The sequence below is a fragment of the Aotus nancymaae genome, unplaced genomic scaffold, assembly GCF_030222135.1.
Source record: "Aotus nancymaae isolate 86718 unplaced genomic scaffold, 86718_ANA_hifiasm-v0.15.2.pri h1tg000006l, whole genome shotgun sequence".
NCBI classification, from domain to species: domain Eukaryota; kingdom Metazoa; phylum Chordata; class Mammalia; order Primates; family Aotidae; genus Aotus; species Aotus nancymaae.
The window spans coordinates 3514230-3534047 of record NW_026988417.1 but is presented as its reverse complement, the minus strand read 5'-3'; the positions used below and the strand labels follow the sequence as shown (position 1 = coordinate 3534047).

The following is a 19818-nucleotide window of genomic DNA, read 5'->3' as shown; positions in this document are numbered from 1 at the left end:
CTTTTATAGTAAAAAGCAGGAGAGGACACAGATGTTCAGCCGCCACTGTGGGGGGAAAGGTCTGAGGTGGGAATAGGCTGGAGTGTACGGAGCCCTTTTCTCTGGAAGACTGTGACACGGCCCTGCTGCCCTCTGGCTGGCTGACAGGTCGTGTCCCTAGACACAGTGGCATTCCTTATTTGCTCAGACAAGCTTCCTCGACCTGTCGGCTGGGCCTCTCACTGCGCACATGACCCAAGGTCATCACCAACCCCAGAGCAGCAGCCTGGGTGGGGACATGGCTGGCTGGCCTGGACATCGCAGCCCAAGGGCCACCCCACAAACCGTCTGCGTGGTCCCCGTGCTCTCTCTTCTTCTGGGACCTCCCAGTGCTCCTGGTCCGCGACCACAAGAAAAACGCGCCTTTCCGCCTCTTCTCGCTGTCCTCGTCTCCCAGCTCTTCGTTCAGGGATCGCCCAGATTTTGATTTTCCATTTAACTGTCATCAAATGGAAACCTTGGTTAAAACACTGTGAGGTTATTTTACTATCACATAAGTGCAAAGGAGGCGGTACTGAGCTGTAACACAAGCACTCTATGGGATGGTATCGATGCTTCTGCGGGTCATAGTGTGGTCCTGACAGGACTCCAGAAACAGCAGCTGGAACTTTCCAGCATGGAGCGTCACCCATCACTGGTGAAGAAGCCGACAGGGCCTCTCTTTACCTCCCATAGAACAGCTCTCAGCTGATGACACACAACCCACAGGGGTGTGAGGCCAGCCTTGGGGAGGTCACCTTTTTTGGCGTGGACACACTGGAGTGGTCTGAACCGAGGCTGTGCTTGGAGGCTGGGCTGCTGGGGACCTGCTGCGAGTCTGGGAGTGCTCGGCCCTCCACTTCCGCCAGGATGCACTCCTGGTACAGCGGGGACTTCAGAAAGCGAGTGTAGCTATCAAACTTCATGAGATTGAAGATCTGGGGAGGAGACGTAAGGCAGGACAATCACAGGGGGACCTGGATCCACAGCCACAGGTTCAGGGCTACGTGGCAACCTGCAGGCCACCACTGGCCCAGTTCCAAAAGACATCATTTCAGCCCACTTTCCCCGCCAGCCCTGAGGGTACTACAGAGTTATTTCCAGTGTGCCTTCGTATCTGAGCCTTCTATCTCATCAAAAACCAGCCTTTATCACTCTTAAAATTAGTGAATTCTGACAACTTACAGAAGCCAGCAGCATAAGCAGACTCCGGAGAACTTTTATTTTGTTAAATAAGATTAAAACCAAAAGCAACTGGGCTCTAACAGCAGACTGCCTTGAAAATGCCACCCTACGCTTCTGCGAACGTCACCCACGTGCCGCAGCGACATGCAGAGGCGCGGCTCGAATGGCATGGGGCCTCGTGCACATCACTACAGCGAAGTCCCAAACTGCAAAACCGCAAATGCGATACACCATCACCGTGAAGGTGTCATTTCACACAGATGTACACACACAGTGTGAACAGCCAGGTCACTGCGGACAGGCACAGCGTGGTTCAGGACTTCTTACTTCATGGCTCTGCTGAGACCCCCAATTCCTGTCTGCGTTTCTCCACCCACATCTGTGATGCTCTCAAAACACTGACCCGCCTGGTAGCATGTGTTCTTTGAAGGTGGACCATATACATCGAGCCTTAGCCTGGGCTCCCCACAAGCTCCCGCGGCCTGGGGTTACCTGGAGCTGCTGCTCCTTGAACATGTCCGGGTGAGGTGCACGGAGGACATCGTCTGCTAGCTGGGCCTGGCTGTCGATGTTGACCGGGGTGGTGGCTTTGCTGCACAGGAACTTACTGAAAATCTCCCGGGCCCTGTAGGAAAGCTGACAGGAAAGGTGCCTGAGCAGCCCTGGACGGTTTCCTCTCCCCGCGCTAGTGCTGCATGCCAAGGCCCGACACCCCCAGGCACGACAGATGTGTTCTCATGGCCCCAGGAAATACCTCTTGCTTGAATAAATATCAGTGCAGCCAGAATGCAGCAGCACTGAATGGGCTCCCCTACAATTGTTGAAACGGATACTGAAAGTGTCCCAAAGGCCTGGGCTAGCCCAGCAGCAGCGTGCAGAGGCAATACTGCTGTGTGTCGATATGCACACATGGTCTTAGCGAGGTGAGAGCGCAGTAGAACAGCCTGCTCGGAGCATCTCGAGCAGAGGAAAATGGCCCCAGAGCCTGGAAGCGAGGCCACAGGCCGACTGAGAAAACAGCACCCAGACCAGGCTGAGGCATCCTCCCAGGCTTCTCCTGCACCTCCCACCAGGTGCAGGAGGAGAAGCTATGAAACCCATGGCCTGGGATGCTCTCCTGCCTCAGATTTTCTTTCAAATTCCCCTAAATACACATTTCTTCCTCTGAATTCCAACACACTGAAAGACAACCCATCTGCCAGTGAAAGCTGTGGCTGAGGGCGTTTATACAAACCATGTTTAGGCAAAATTAAATATCATGTATATTTAAAAATTTATTCCGAAAAAGAAATGATTTTTTTCAAGCCATGTGAAAATATTTAACATCCATTTTCCAACGCTCTAGATACTCAGTGCGCACTAAGCCAGCCTCGAATGAGACCACGCTGCTCTCCCACAGCCCCTACTTCCCAGTGTGGACTTACCTCTTTTTTGTCATGTGCAGGAACATGATTAAAATATTCACAGGCCTGCCAGAATAAAATGTTTTCTTCACTGAATTCTTTCCTTAGAAAATCCTAAGAGAAACACCACTCATTAACATGGACACGGGGTCCTCCTTTCTTCCTACTTCCCTTCTACAGAAACCATGAGGTCGCAGGCTGCTTGGGGAGCTGCCCAAGGACCTCGAGAGAGAAACCTCATTGCTGCCCAGCACTTTACAGAACCGCGCTGCTGCTTCCAGCTGTTTCCCCAAAAGCAAAACATCTCTTTGAAGAGTTGGCAGCAGGAACCTGGCTCCTGAATGCACACAGGAAGCTCCAGTGTTGCGGGCTGCAGAGAGACCCCGGCAGAGATCAAGAAGGCCGGGGACCCTCCCTGGGGCAGAACCAGGGGCAGGACTCAACCCACCCTCCTTTGGGCTCTTGAGAGGGCAGCGGTCCAGAGAGGGGAGACCTGTGCCACAGGGCTGCTCAGGGCCCGCAGGGTGCCGCTGTCTCTAGCGCGGGCCGCAGATCTTGCTCCATTGTCTCTGCAGAGCAGACTGTCCCGCTGGCCCGGGCTCTTCCCCACTCACAGAGAAGTAGCGGACACCAACAGGGTCCTGTAGCAGGCGCTCAAAGGACACAGCCCAGCTGGCGACCCTCCTCTCACGCAGGCGCCGGCAGCTCTGCACGCTGGGGAGGCTGGCATTGCTGCTCAGGCTGTTGTTGCTCACGCAGTCCTTCAGGTCAGCGCCGGTCAACTCTGTGGGACCAGTACAGACAGCACCTGCACCCCGGCCCTCCGCCCCAGCCCAGCGAGCGCTCTGCCCACCCATGGGAGGCCCCAGGACACGCAGCAAGCTCTGTTCCCTCCAACACCCGTTCAGTCAAACAGGCAGGGAACGAAACACAGACCCCAAACTGTGTGTCTCCACGTGTGAGCGTGAGCACACACACACATTCACATGTGCATGCTCACACAACACCCTTGCACGCACACTCATATACTCACACGTACACACTTGCCCGAACAACACAGTCACAGGGTTGAACAGGAAAAGCAACTAACCTTACACAAAAACATGAGCACACACGGGGCACTAAGACCACGCAGAGCAGGGAGGCACTGCCCAAATGGACTGGGGGCAGAAGCAGCTGGGTGCCGTGGACTCCATGTGTGTTACGTCCCGACCCGGAGTGCCCTCGGGGGAGAGTGCGCAGAGTCTAAGGGGGCACAAGGCTCACCTTCCGGATGCGGAGCCCACATACCAGTGACTTCACACTGCTCTGCACGTGGGCTCCTTCTCAACACAAAATGCTCAGGCACAGTGTCCAGAGCTGGGCCCTCAGCCACGCACGTCGGCCTGGCAACTTATCTACAGGGGACCTGACATGAGATACGGCACAGCATGCACTCTAGGACACCAGCTCTTGCCTGACATGTCTGTAAAATGGCCTTCAATGGACTTTGGTTCCCAGCATCTCCTAAGCTCTTGAATAAAGAGAAGGGAGGTGCCCAGGAAGTCCCCATTCATCACCCTTGTCCACCTGATGTGAGCAGTGTGGTGGGCATCCGTGTCCCTGAGTGGGCAGCCTGCCCTGAGTCCAAGAGGAAGGGATACTGCCCATTGTGAGCCCACCCTCAGGGACCGCCAACCACTCTGCCGGAGCACATGTGTCTCCTCTGTGAGCATAGTGTGTCCCACAGGTGCTGTCCCTAGCCTCCAGCTAAGCCATGCCCTGCTGACCACAGATGCCGTGTGAGAGGGTGGCTGGCCACTAAACCTGTGCTGTTAGGAGGCCCTGGGCTTTGGGCTTGGTTTTCTGCCGCAGCTTTATGGAACGCAGCTGACTGACAGAGCAGCCTCACAGAACCTTCTCAGTAGCATCAGAAAATATGCTATGTTTCCCTCCTGCTCCTTCACCAGCCTCCTGCAGCACAGTGCGCAGGATAAGCTGCCCAGGCTGGCATTGTCTCGAAGTCGCAGCCACAGGACTGATCCCAGTGGACGAGTTAACTGGCTCCAGCTCCAGGCCAACAGTGGCTCACGCCTATAATCCCAGCACTTTGGGAGGCTGAGGCAGGTGGATCACCTGAGGTCGGGAGTTTGAGACCAGCCTGGCCAACATGGTGAAACCCTGTCTCTACTAAAAAAATACAAAATTAGCCAGGCATGGTGGTGTATGCCTGTAATCCCAGCTTCTCAGGAGGCTGAGGCAGGAGAATTGTTTGAACCTGGGAGGCGGAGATTGCAGTGAGCCGAGATCGCGCCATTGCACTCCAGCCTGGGCAACAGGGGTGAAACTCCATCTTGAAAATAAATAAATAAATAAAACACACCTTACTAGCAGCAACCAGGAAGGGGGTCAGTGAGGCGGCATTGACTCCTCTCTGGCAGAAACAACACTAAACCTTGTAAGATTAAGCCCAGTCTGCAGATGTGCTCTAGGTGACAGGCAGAGGCCTGGCCAGAGGGTTTCCAAGGAGGCCACAGTGTGGGCCCTGCTAATCTAGAGAAAAGTGGACCCCTCGGGACTAGAAGAGCAAACCAGGGATTTGATCCAATAGCATCCGTGATGGTCAGCAAGGCAGCCAGAGGCCATGCTTGGCAGGAGTCATCCAAAGCGCAAAGAACATTTAGATTAAAAAAGAAAAAGTCCTTTGGGAGGCCGAGGCGGGTGGATCACAAGGTCAAGAGATCGAGACCATCCTGGTCAACATGGTGAAACCCCGTCTCTACTAAAAATACAAAAAATTAGCTGGGCATGGTGGCGCATGCCTGTAATCCCAGCTACTCAGGAGGCTGAGGCAGGAGAATTGCCTGAACCCAGGAGGCGGAGGTTGCAGTGAGCTGAGATCACGCCATTGCACTCCAGCCTGGGTAACAAGAGCGAAACTCCATCTCAAAAAAAAAAAAAAAAAAGAAAGAAAGAAAAAGTCAAAGAGTAATCACAAAAAAAAAGAAAGAAAAAGTCAAAGAGTAATCAAATAAAAGTTAAACTACTATAGAAAAAAATTAAAATAAGACTGAAAGGAAGTTCTAGAATAGGATAGAAATGCACAGTGTGAACGTTTCCTTGAATCCACCATGCTGTAGACCTGCTATCTGTGAGATAAAACGTGTGATCACAGAGGCCGCCAGCAGGTACTGAAGACTCAAAGGCCTGCGCTGGGGCCAGTGCAGAAGCCCTGACTCCGAACTGCAGTGGGAGATGTGGCACGCACTGTGAGAGGACGCACACTGGCACTCACACTCAGGACAGGGCGGCCAAGCCAGGAGTGCTGGGACCAAGGACAGAAGGACAGGGGCTATGTGAGGCTCCCTCTGTACCCAGCATCTCTGCCACCATGTCTACAGAACCATCTGGAAATGCCTTGCTTAAAGAATCCCAACATCTAAAACTTCCCACATGGCAAGCACCCCGTTCTGCACGTAAGTCAGGTTGAAACTCTCACGCATACACTCACTTGCACGCCCACTCTCTCTGGGGCAGGGGTCCTGGGAGAAGGCCCACTCTCTATGCTTGCCTAGTGTCCTGTCACCAGGAGACGGGGGGCAAAACATCACAGGCAGGAATTCTCTCTAAACGGACAGATCACACCGACACTTGCCTATGAGTGTCTGGTTAGCACTACACAGTGGAGCGTGAAGCTCCTGTGGAAAGCTACACGGGAAACGAGGGGAACAAATGAGACGAGCAACAGGGCCAGGCCAGGCCAACCTAACACATGAGCACACACAGACCCCAATCCCAAACACACACAGGGCCAGGCCGACCTAACACGTGAGCACACACAGACCCCAATCCCAAACACACACAGGGCCAGGCCAACCTAACACATGAGCACACACAGACCCCAATCCAAACACACAGGGCCAGGCCGACCTAACACTGAGCACACACAGACACCAATCCCAAACACACACAGGGCCAGGCTGACCTAACACGTGAGCACACACAGACCCCAATCCAAACACACAGGGCCAGGCCGACCTAACACGTGAGCACACACAGACCCCAATCCAAACACACAGGGCCAGGCCGACCTAACACGTGAGCACACACAGACCCCAATCCAAACACACAGGGCCAGGCCGACCTAACACGTAAGCACACACAGACCCCAATCCCAAACACACAGGGCCAGGCCGACCTAACACGTGAGCACACACAGACCCCAATCCCAAACACACACAGGGCCAGGCCAACCTAACACGTGAGCACACACAGACCCCAATCCCAAACACACACAAGGCCAGGCCAACCTAACACTGAGCACACACAGACCCCAATCCAAACACACAGGGCCAGGCCGACCTAACACGTGAGCACACACAGACCCCAATCCAAACACACAGGGCCAGGCTGACCTAACACTGAGCACACACAGACCCCAATCCAAACACACAGGGCCAGGTCGACCTAACACGTGAGCACACACAGACCCCAATCCCAAACACACACAGGGCCAGGCCGACCTAACACGTGAGCACACACAGACCCCAATCCCAAACACACACAAGGCCAGGCCAACCTAACACGTGAGCACACACAGACCCCAATCCAAACACACAGGGCCAGGCCGACCTAACACGTGAGCACACACAGACCCCAATCCAAACACACAGGGCCAGGCTGACCTAACACTGAGCACACACAGACCCCAATCCAAACACACAGGGCCAGGTCGACCTAACACGTGAGCACACACAGACCCCAATCCCAAACACACACAGGGCCAGGCCGACCTAACACGTGAGCACACACAGACCCCAATCCAAACACACAGGGCCAGGCTGACCTAACATGTGAGCACACACAGACCCCAATCCCAAACACACACAGGGCCAGGCTGACCTAACACGTGAGCACACACAGACCCCAATCCAAACATACAGGGCCAGGCCGACCTAATACGTGAGCACACACAGACCCCAATCCCAAACACACACAGGGCCAGGCCGACCTAACACGTGAGCACACACAGACACCAATCCCAAACACACACAGGGCCAGGCCAACCTAACACATGAGCACACACAGACCCCAATCCAAACACACAGGGCCAGGCCGACCTAACACTGAGCACACACAGACCCCAATCCAAACACACAGGGCCAGGTCGACCTAACACGTGAGCACACACAGACCCCAATCCCAAACACACACAGGGCCAGGTCGACCTAACACGTGAGCACACACAGACCCTAATCCCAAACACACACAGGGCCAGGCCGACCTAACACATGAGCACACACAGACCCCAATCCCAAACACACATGGGACAAAATCAGTGTCACCCGCAGGACACAACAGAGTACAGAAACAGACCCTGAGTGTCTCAGTCATACTCAGGGTAGTGGGTGGGATGTGCGGGAAAGATGATCTCTGAAACCAATCTAGTTGGATCTCTTCTTTCCAGCACACACTGAAACAAATCCCAATGCATCAAAGATTTAAATGTAAATTAGAGAAATACCAGAAGAAAATGTGGGATAATTTTTTAAAACATTGGAGTGAGGAAAGCCTCCAGAAGGAAGACATGAATCCCGAGCCACGAAGACAACACTGATACGGTGCATGGCACAGAGGCGCAAGTCTCGATAGGGAGAAGCACCATAAGCCAAGTCCCCGGACAGGAAACTGTGGGGCACAGGTGGTGGGCAGGCTCCCTTTCTACATCAGAGCACCCACACTCCAAGAAGTAAACCATCAACAAACCAAAAGGAAAAGAGAGGTCCAGGCGGCCACCAAGTAGGAGAAGGCACCTGGACACTCACAGGCGTGCCAGCTTCACCACAGAACGCCGGCCATGAGCCGAAGCCTCAAGCAGTTTGCAGCCATCCTCCTGGCCAACATCATGGTGTCAGCGACGTCTGAGCCAAGAAGCACCTCCTGCACTGCTGGGAGGAGCAAACATGGATGGAGCCCTCTGATGACACTGATCAAAATATAAAGTATAAATGCCCAGAGCCAGCTCCTGTTGCTGGGGTGCACTTGTTCATCGGCCACAGGGAAGGTGCAGGATGTCCAGCCCAGTGCTGGGAGGTGGAAGACCAGAGATGGCTGGATGTCCCCTGGCACTGAACACGAAATGGCATGCCCTGCCTCAGAAACAGGCTCGGGTGCCAGTCCTGCTCCGTGTTCATTCCAGCACACGGGCACACACTACCTATTTAAAAACATGATCAGGCAGGCTGGACGCCGTGGCTCATGTCTATAATCCCACCTCTTTGGGAAGCCAAGGAGGGAGGATCACTCGAGGCCAAGAGTTTGAGACCAGCCTGGGCAACATAGCAAAACGCTGTCTCTACAGAAAACGAAAATAAGTTAAAAATTAGCTGGACATGGTGGTGAGCACCGGTGGTCCCAGCTACTCCAGAGGATGGCTTCAGCCCAGATTTCCAGGCAGCCGTGTCAATAACCTTGTTATATTTTATGCTGACAAATGAGGCAATCCTCACGAATGAAGTATCTGCATTATGAGCACCATGACGTTTTTCCAGCTTTTTTTCCTGAGACAATAGAGGCTGGCTAAGAACTGAGAGCGAAATAGAAGTTAACTGGCCTCCAGGTAGCAAGGAAGAGCTTCCATGCCTAGATAAGCCAGGCTGAGCCAGGCAGAGCAGCATGGTGCCTGCACCGAGCAGCACGCAGTCTACCCTGGGGGACAGTGATGAGCAAGGGACAGCAGGGTCCCTCTGGCGGCCTGGAGGGTGGCCTGGGGCTGCCTAGGGGAGGCCCAGCTGAGGGGCCATGGGGGCCAGGACGGGAAGACAGGGGAGGCAGAGAGGAAGCTACCCCACTGCACGCTGCGGCCGGCACAGCTCAACCCTCCATGGGTGCTGACGCTTTTGCTCCTCGAAAAAATGGTGTTCCAATTCCAACACACAAGCACAGTGACACCTGCCTCCCTTGCTGCCAGTGGAGGGGAGATGGGCCTCTCCCTGGTACCACGCAGACGTCCCACACCAGCCCCCAGGCCCACCTCCCCTGTTCCCTGGCTGCCCCCTAGGCCTTGCCGCCTCCCTCTACTCACCAATCTAGGCTCAAGCCCACCTCCCTCAGCAGTGGGGCCAGCCACCCACAGGGCTGTTCCCGGTTCGAGTGCCGGTGTGTCATGGTATTAATGAATACATGAATGTTGACTGAATATAAATTTTGAGGGAAAGATAACTGGTATACCGACTAACCTCATTTTCAAAAGCTTTGGCAGATACTAATTATTTTCTAAGACTCACAAATCAATAACTGACTCTTTAAAAGCCTAATCAAGAAATAAATGTTAATGTATTTTAAACAGCAAATGATGACCATCTGGTGTGCTGGGTTCCACTGTGCCAGCTGTGCCCGCCCAGTAAATCTGCATTCCCTCCCAGGCACGACCCCGCTCCTGCCCTTCGGGTCCTGCAGAGGGTTTCCTGTACAGAAACCCACACGGCAGACCCTCCTGAGAGGGCGCAGCCTCGAATATAGAGGTGCATGGCAGAGAGCAGACGCAGGCACAGCTTGGGGGCAGTGTGCGCATCGAACCCTCTTCTAGGCCTGCCCAGGCTCCAGGACCCACTCCAGTGAGAGTTGCTTTAGCTGCAAATAAACCATTTCCACGGAAGGGACAGAGGTTCCAGTCCAGTCCGTGCTCTCCTCTGGTATTACAAAGACAGGAGGCGTGGCCTTGCCAGCTGCTCCCGGCACTGCTGGAGATGAGAGTCGCGCCCCCTTCACACAGTCTCATTTTGTAGCTTTGTGCTGACACAGTCAACTGCTCCAGCAATTCCTCTGAGGCCACAGCAAGGGGGGCCTCCAGTCAAGCAAGGGAGCCTGGAGTGGAGGAAGCGGGCACATTCCCTGGAGCAGCCAGAAAGAGAAGGCTCTAGGCCACAGCCCTGGCTGCCCACGCCACTCCAGCCTAAGGATGAGGGCACAAAACTCATGACCCAGCTCCTCAGCTTCCCAAGGGCACGCACGGACAGGACCTGCCAGACACACGGGCCTTCCTGAGTCCACTCACTGAGTCCAGCCACTCGTGAAAGATGTTGGAATCTCCAGCAACACACACCTTTCAACACACACCACATAGGTGGGCTATGAGAAAACGTCCACCCAGAATTCTTATAATCATAAGCTCTCCTGGCGAACTTTTATGATTCCATTCAGACAAAATGCACGCAGATGACTTTCGGAGAAACACAGCCAAGCCAGGTGTGACTGCAGAGCCCCCGAACACCATTTTTCTTTGCGATGTGGCTCAACATACATGACAAAAGTCGTCTCCTCTCTGACATCCACTTTCAATTATGGAGTTCACAATTCATAGCACTTTACTGTGCTCTGGAGTTGTTCTCGTCACTTGGAAAATAGTGCATAGTCACAGAAGGCCTGACCTTGAACACTGAGCAGCACTTGCTTGAAATACAATTCCTTGCAAAAGCCACCATTCCAACCCCAGCTCCCAGGCCAGAACATGAGAGGGACAGACCACCATGTCTGTAATTCACGGGCCTGCTTGCAGGGGCCTGCCTGATTCTCAGGTGCTGAGAATGTGAGTAAAACCCACACTTGTGTTCTAAGCTAAAGAAGAAAAGACACCCACAAAACACACCCTGCATCCCAACACCACCTTAGAGAACATGCTCCAGTTTATGGTATCATTGTAGGGTTTCTTCTTTCAACTGACCCATCGGAGTCAAAGAAATGCTTTCGTGGTGAAAAAGTTTAGAACAGATTTGCTGCAAACTGGAAATGCTGCTACATTTACATTGGTGGGTCAAATGTGTAGGTTGCATGTTACAAATTTTAATCCCCTAAGATTAAAAGTTTGCAGTTAGTTCTGTAGCACATGGCCTGGGCCCATTATTATCTCATCCAAACCAGAATCTCAAACACACTGACTGTTTACGTCACAACTCCAGTCAGATCACGGAACGCGTCACTGCATAGGCTCCCCTCCGGGCCCCTCGCCCCCAACACAATCCCCCTGCGGCAAACATACCTGAAGACCACACAAGTCAGTGTGCCCCAGACAACGCGACAAGGTGCGAAGATGGGGACGAGGGACTTTACCTGGGTAGAGCTGATAAGAGCCACTGTGATGCCACTTAACCAAATACTTCCAACCATGCACTGCAAACCACCCCTCTGAGTCCATACCAGGGTCAGCCGGCACAGCCCGGGCAGCCCCGAGCAAAGGCTTGGGCCCCACACAGGGACATTGTTCCTGAGCTCACTCTCCCAGGAGGGCAAATTATTGCAGTTTCTCCGATGATCCCAGCACACAGCTGACAAAGACGGCTCTGCCCTGCCTGTGCTCAGGCTCACGGATGGGAAGCCAACAGGAGACATCGCACGCAGCCTTGCCGGAGAGGCATGCATTATTCACAGCAGCCCTTCAGCCGCTGCCGCCACAGAGCCTGAATTATTGAAGCCGGGCAGAGCACAGCCAGGTAACTGCACGCGGCATAAACGCTGCAGATGGAAGCCGGCCTCCCGACATGCTACTAACTTCAGCAATTTGTGCTTTATTAAACCAGCAGTGACAAAGAAAAACAAAGTACTTGTAAGCTTTTTGTATAGTTACAAAGTCTTTTAACTCTTATTTCCATATGCATCTTAAATTTCAAATTTTTTAGTCCCATAAATACAAAACTTTTTTTTTTTTTGAGACAGTCTCGCTCTGTCGCTCAGCCTGATGTGCAGTGGTGCAATCTCGGCTAACTGCAACCTCTGCCTCCTGGGTTCAAGCGATTCTGTCTCAGCTTCCCGAGTAGCTGGGACTACAGGTGCCCACCACCACGCCCAGCTAAAAACCTATCTTTTTAATAAGCAGGTAATCACTCAAACAGCATGTTATCAGGAATATGTATTTAGTTAGGAAATAAGCAACTATACCAAACTGGACCACCTGTGAACTATAAGGAACATGTTTACATCAAAGCAAAATATGCCAACCTGCAGATATTTCTGACATGCCCGGAGGCAACCTGCCCACCGCATGGGTGGCCCCTTTCTGGGGTGGGATGCCACGCCCACTTCTGTTCCTCCTGCCCACAGGCCGAGGAGGGCCTGATCCCTGAGAGGATCTCCTGGGTCCTCGAGGGTTAGGAAATGTCCACTAACACCGCAGGTGAGGCCTGGCAACATTCTCTGGGGAGGGTGGGTGACACAGCCTCCGTTTTTCTAGGACGTTGCGGTCTCTGCAGTTAGGACACAAGCAGCCTCTGACAGCAACCGCAGGAATGGGCATGGCCATTCCACCAACACTAGTACACAAAGCTGGTGCTGGGTGGGGCTTGGTTGGAGGTGTCATTTGCTAACCAAATCTACTGACTCCTGGATGGACACTGCCACAAAGCAGCTCTTTGATGGTAGTTCCACTAAAAAGGCATCAAATCAAGCTCAACATTTTCCAAGAAAAAAGTCCTGAAAAGGCTGCAGAAGATGGAGCTTGGCCTCATCCAGCCCACCCTTCCATCATGTGCTTCTTGGCCTCCAGTTTCTGAGGTGCAGGAAGCCCTTCTCCACAGCTCAGAGGGCGGCCCAGGCAGGAGGTGGGGGTGCAGGCTCTGAGCCCGCCTGGCCTGAGCTCTGCAGATGAGTTCTGTGCTCCTTTCTGGCTGGTCCCTTTGGTGGGGCCCTACAGTCCTGTGGCCTCAGTACCTGTGTCCAAGTACAGCTGGCAGGGGCTTGCAGGGCTGCTGTGAGGACCAGGAGAGTGAAGACAGGCAAGAGGCCAAAGCCCAGACGTGAGAGCTGTCAATGCAGCTAAATGTGCTTTCGGGGGAGCCAGGACACACATCACCGAGATGCCACAGGAACCCGTTGTTCACACCAAAATCACCCCTTTCCTAGGCAACGTGCACCATCCTTTTGGGGTGGCAACTTTTTATTTTGAAATAATTTCAAACTTGCGGAGAAATTACAAGGATAATAAAAGGGACCCCATATCCGTTTACCTGGATTCACCAAATGTCCGCATTCTGCCAGCTTGCTGTGTCATTCTCCCGCTTCCGTCCATTCTCCCTTCCTCTAAACATGCTCACACCCACACACACGCAAACTTTTTCCAGACTATCTGAGATCAAGTTGGAGATAGTATGCCTCTTTGCCCCTACACATGTAAGTGTAGAGTTCCTAAGAACATGGATATTCTCTTTCATAATCAAGTAGTCAGGAAATTTAACAAGCCATCTTCCAATTTCATTGATCGTGCCCTTTCCAGCTGTTTTCCCCAGGGCAGGGTGGAACTCAGGGTGGCTGCTGCCATGTGTCTGCTGCCGTGTGTCTGCGGTCTCCTTCCATCTGGAACGTTCCCCAGCCTCTCTGTGGCTCTAACCCTGATGGAGGCCAGTTATTTTTAGGACTGCCCTTCAGTTTGGGCTCAGCTGATGTTTCTTTGTGACTGGCTGGAATGCCCCAGAAGCCATGAGGTGTCCCTCCAGGACCTCCTCTGAGGAGGCGCATGGTGTCAGTTTACTGCAGGGTGGGTGACGCTGGCTCTCATCACGTGGCTGGGGCACAAGGTTTCCCTACTGTTGTTTCTAGGGTTCCCTGGTGATAATAAGCTTTGTGCAGAACTCCTCTGAGGCTCTCTAAGTGTCTTGCTCCACATCAGCCTGAGTCTACTTCAGCCCCCTCTGATGATTTCCTAGTGCACTGTTCAGCCACATTCTGCTCTAGAAGCCCCCCTCCCATTACTATAAAGCCATTCATCTGTGTTAGTGTGGACTCGCTGGGTCTTTGTTTTAGCCAATGGCTCATACTCCATGAAAACCTTTCTTTTTTGGAAGCTCAGTCCCTCCTTCAGGCTGGCACCTGTATCCTGCTCATGTGTCCTCATCATGCCTTGAGCACTGCCTTATTTTCTGGTGAAGAAAAAAAAAGGCAAAGCTCCAGCTTCATCCTGTGTTTTCCCCATTCCAGTCCAGGAATTAGTCTTTGTTCATGGAACCTGACTCCCTCTACAGAAAAGATGCATTAGACACCAAAATCTGGACATGCGGGTGCTCACTGCTACTGGGGTTTCCCTGCCTCTAGCCCCACCCCAGTGGACAGAGCTGGGAAACATAGATGTGCGCGCGCGCGCACACACACACTCCACTATGTCTATTTCTCCATCCACACATCTCGCTATCAAAAGCCATCAGTTCATACTGATGTCTCCAACACCAACCCAACACCCTGAGCACATCCTCGCTTCCTCTTCTGTCTCTGTAATTCCCTGCTGGCAGTGGGGAACTGGCCCCAGGAGCTCTGATGTGTCTGTCTCTGTGCTCAAGCCTGGCACACACAGAAAGCAGCTTAAGAACAAGTGACCCACACCCCTGCACAGACAGACCTACTTACTCACCCAGCTTAAAACCGTACCATCTATTATTTAAAGCCTGCACGTGTTCACCAAAGTGAATTTGTTTCCCCTTTAAAACAGCAAGGCCTTGTGAACACCTGCCATGAGGTCACTACAGTGGCAAAATCCAGTTCTAGGGAAAATCCCCGTGTGGACACTTATGCCCCAGGGCAATCCTTCTGTCTCTGGCTGCCATGATGTGATCGATCACATGGTCTTGAGTATGTCTGTGCCTCGGTTTTCTCAAGGAAGAGAACTAATCTTTGCAGGGCTAGGGGCAAGTATAGACGAAGGTTCTTACACCGTATATCTAAATGCTGGAAAATTACAACAAAGGCTAACACATTGTTAAGTAAGCTATATTCCATCTTGCTACCCTCAAACAACCTGGAAGGCCAGGTTTAATTCGCAATTCTGGAAGCTGCCTAAGTTCTGCACAGAAGCATGGTTGTGTAGGGAGGGCGCCACAGCCTACAGCCCACAGAGTCCCCCCCGCCCCGCCACTTCCTTAACTTCACACTCCAGCTACATACTCTTCAGTTTTATATCCAAATTTTGTCACATTACCCCACATCAACAGCCCTCTTTGGGCCTAAGAATATCTATTTCATTCCCTGGTTATCAACCAGGAGACGCTTTTCAAATTTAAAGCAATGAGGCCTTTCTTCCCAGAGAAATCCTATGGGAATCCCTGTGAGGGGCTGGCTGGCAGAGGAAGGAGGAGGTGTGGGGCAAGAACAGGTAGGGTAGGCTCAGGCCCCTGCTCTGCTTCAAGCAGCACAGGCTGCGGAGGCTGGCCCAGCTCTGCATCTCAACAAAAGCCTGCCACAACTGCAGAGCCTGCTGAGGGTTAGAAAACAGGCATTTGGAATAGCAGCTCCTCAGAACAGAGTTTAGATGCTATCAATCTCAGTTAATCAGCCCATTTTACAGATGAAGCTGCTGAGTCCAAAGACATCCATGACCTCCCTGGGCTGACAGCAGTGACTGTGCTGTGCCCAGACTCCGCATTCTTCATAGTGAGGTCCTGGTGTCCCCAGCAGCACTTCCTGTGCTCACTATAAGTCTGGCCCCCACAGCCAGACCTCACAGCCCTGCAGAGGAGCTGCCATGCCTGGCAGGTCTCATGGACCCCTTGAGGTATGGTGTACTTCCCGCTACCTCAGAGGGCCAGAAGAAATATGGGCCCAGACAGGAGAAATCTGAATTCTGGGTCTTTCCTGGAGTCAGTACTAGAAACGTGTGATTTATAACTCTTCTGGCAGAGCCCAGCAAAACAAACTCTCCACGTCTGAAGTGACACCAAGTCCTTCTGGAGAGTGAAATGCCAGCAGGCGGAGGTGAAATGCTGCCAGAGCCTGCAAGGCCGTGGGAGTGGGCAGAGTGGCTCCTGCAAAGAAGGTCAGTGTGGGAAGTGTTAGGTGATGTGCAAAGACCAGTGAATTGTGTCACTTGTCACTCTGAATTTTTAGGATTCTAGGCTTAGAGCTACCAACTATGACCAGAAGTAGTTGGTGGACTAGAGGTCATATCTGACCACAGGGAGCCCTCGGGACTCACGAAGAAAAGACACAGAACATTTTTCAAAGATCAACCCTAACTGACTTCATGTATTATACTTATTTGAGCTGAAAAATACTTACATTACTCATTTAGTGGTTAATTCCTTTGTGAAACTGATTTACTTTATTTTGATGAATAAAATATTTATACTTTGTAAAGATATTCTTCTTTTATTCTTGTGCCAGTAGCTACACATGATGTTCAGACTTTCAGCCATGGCTTGGCCCCACCAGAGGACGCCACCCAATGCAGAAGCCCAAGGACTCCAAATGCTGACCTCATGAGGAAGACTCAAAAGTGGTCCTAAACTCTTCCCCCAAGCCGAGGTGGGGCCACCCATACAGAAAACTGAAGACAGTCCTGGGCCCTGTGCTTCAACTGGTAGAGTCCAGGGATGGAGAGGAGGAAAGGGTGCCCTCCCCCATAGGACCGAGGCCAGAGGACCAGGCTGCAGGGAAGGAGGAGGAGTCTGAGTGTGTAAAATCATAAAGGATTCATGACATTGAGGGGCCACCCCTGTAAGCCAAAAAGAGGTAACAGGAGGCAAAGAAAAAGGCCTGTTCTACACATCAGGGGCAGACAGTGGACGCTTTGCTTTCAGCCTCAGCGGTCATATCGATGGGATCTGCTGGGACTGTGATGACTTCACAGAATTTTAATAACAAATAGAATATGTTAGATGTAAAACTAAACACAATGCAATGCTTATACCTTTTATATGACTTCCAACATAAGATAATCAAACTTAAAACGTCATTTGTCCTAAACTGGGGTTCCGAAACTCTGGTCTCCATGCTGGTCCCGTGTCCCCGGCCCAGAGAAGTAGGCAGCACTCATGGACTCCAGGGCCTGCTGCCTGTGGTCTGGCCCCTTCCCAGGGGTGGAGCTGGGGCTTGGAGGGCCACCTCTGGAGACTGTTCCTCCTTGCTTACTGTAGAAAGGCTCTGCAAAGCCCTGGACTTGTACACAGCAGGAGATGAGGCTGAGGTGGGGCTCTGCTCCACGGGGGACCCAGCCATTCCCCCAATTCTCTTCCTAAAACAAGATGGGCAAGTTTAAGGTGAGCACACGGTAAATGAGGCCACCGCCTCCTTCTCAAGGATTCACAGATGCTGACTGGATGTCTGCTGTATGGCAAGCTGTGTTCTAGCAGCTGGATCCCCAGCCTGGTTTTACCTAGCCCAGAGTGTGGTGGTTCACGGCGTGGTTCCAGAATTACACTGCTTGGATCTGAGTCAGAGCTCTGCTCCTTCCTTGCTGGGCAAGACACTCCACCCCTCTGTAAAACCACAGTAAACAGTGCCCTGACTTCATAGGGATAGCATGAGAACTCCCCTCCTTACCAAGTAACTTAGGAGTTACTTAACTTTCCTATAAAACTGGGATAATAACTATGAATAGATGCTGACATGATAGGAATATGGTGACAAACTGCGAGCCACATCGCAGGCATCCAATAATATTGTCTGACTAAGTGGATCGCTTGTCCCAAATAACAGCCAATGAGAGACTACAGGCTGAAAGGTATATAAACTGACATTATAACGCATAATTCATCAAATATGTTCTTCCTTGAAAAATGGAAATATAAATCTAAAATCCCTACTGAGCTTGTCATCTAAAATTCTATACTCCCTCTCAAAGAAAATCCTTCTTATTAATTTGATATTGGTCCTTCCAGTGTTTTTTATACTTTTACCAACATCCATATGCTCCCATAGAAATCCTATTTTGTTTAGGAAAGCCACTTACGTTAGCTCACTGAACTCTGCCAGTTTTCAAAGCTGGGCCTGGCCAGGAGATACGCTTTCAGTTTTGTATAATAGTTAATAATATTATTTGCACATGATGATTATTTATCTTTTTTCTTCCCAAGTTTTAATACTCTTTTTCTTGTCATGTAGTGCTGGCCAGAATCTACAATACAATGTTAAACAGTCACTGAGATAAAGAACAACCTTGCCTATTCCTGGCTCTAATGGGATTATTCTAATATATATGCTGTTATTGATAGTATAATACTATCAATAATAGTATAATACTATCAATAATAGTATATATGTTATACTTAATGTATTCTATTAAGTATAACTTAAAAAAAATGAGTGCTTTTTATCAGTAATTCTATTAGATGCTCCTTTGGCCTCTAGTGTGGTAATAATATGATTTTCCTCCTTTAATCTATTAATTTAACACAATCTGCTGTTTTATTCACCAATGTATCCCCAGTTCCTAGAAGAGTTTTTTGAAGTGAGAGTCCCCTAAAAATCACTGTTGAATGAACAGTGGCATTAATGGAAAATTCCCTAATGGTGAACATCTTTGCATTTCTTGTATAAACCAAACTTCTCAAGGATGCATTAAAAAATGCTACTGGATTCGATTTGCTAATATTTTATTTAGGAACTTCTATATTTACTCATAAGTGAAACTGGCCAGTAACTTAAGTTTTCTGTGCCATCTTTCTCCAGTGTTGGTATCAGGAATATACCAGCCTTGTAAACTGAGTTGAGAAGCTTCCCATCTTCTATGTCCTGTGTGGAGATAATATTAAGTTGGAAATGTTTGTTGCCCTCCTTGTGGAAGATCATTCAAGCCCTGTGTACTGATGTCAGGCTGGGCCATGTGTTGTGCTTTGGCCAATGAATGTGAAACAGTGCGGCTAGGTGCCATGACCTGTTTCTCCCTGCTGTCTTTTCCCTCTGCCACAAGGCCTGCAGTGCCCCATTTAGGAACCGCTCCAATAGCCTGGCTCCTGGAGGAAAACACTTAGAAGAAAAACAAAGCCAAACTGCAGTAGGCATGTCATGTGGTGTAAGAAATCAGCTTTTGCCTTGTTAAATCCATCAGGATTTTTGGTGTTATTTGTTATTGCAACATTACTTAGCCTAAGCTGACTGATACACTCACCTGTATATTGGTTTGGGCATGGTGCCTTATGGCGGGCGGTTAGATCTTTGAATTCCGAATCATTTTTGCCTATGTTGATATATCTAGTCAGTTTCTACTTCTTAGGCCAACTTTGATCACTTTATTTTCCTAAAGGTTGTCTGGTTAATCTGGGTATGTACAGTATAAAGTGGCTAATGAAATTGTCCTATAGTGTTACTTCTTAGTCTCTAACTGTACTTAGGACCTGTTTTTCATTCTTCAATGTTATCTTTGTCCTCTTCCTCGTTTTCCTATTTTGTAGAGACAGCATTTTGTTATGTTACCCAGGCTGGTCTCAAATTCCTGGGCTCAAGCAATCCTCCTGCATCAGCTTCCCACAGTGCTGAGACT

The 19818-nt window shown here is 51.0% G+C and overlaps 1 protein-coding gene across 4 annotated transcripts in view; it reads right to left on the bottom strand.

The window, feature by feature from the left end:
• Window positions 1-19818, bottom strand: part of RGS12 (regulator of G protein signaling 12) — a 167602-nt gene that overhangs the window by 24500 nt on the left and 123284 nt on the right. For all 4 annotated transcript variants that reach the window (XM_064365449.1, XM_064365451.1, XM_064365454.1 and 1 more), the window contains 5 exons: window positions 3221-3390; window positions 2628-2720; window positions 1696-1839; window positions 777-956; window positions 325-478 (listed from right to left, as the gene is read on the bottom strand). In XM_064365449.1, coding sequence (XP_064221519.1) covers window positions 325-478; window positions 777-956; window positions 1696-1839; window positions 2628-2720; window positions 3221-3390 — 741 coding nt within the window. The remainder of the gene's footprint in view (window positions 1-324; window positions 479-776; window positions 957-1695; window positions 1840-2627; window positions 2721-3220; window positions 3391-19818) is intronic.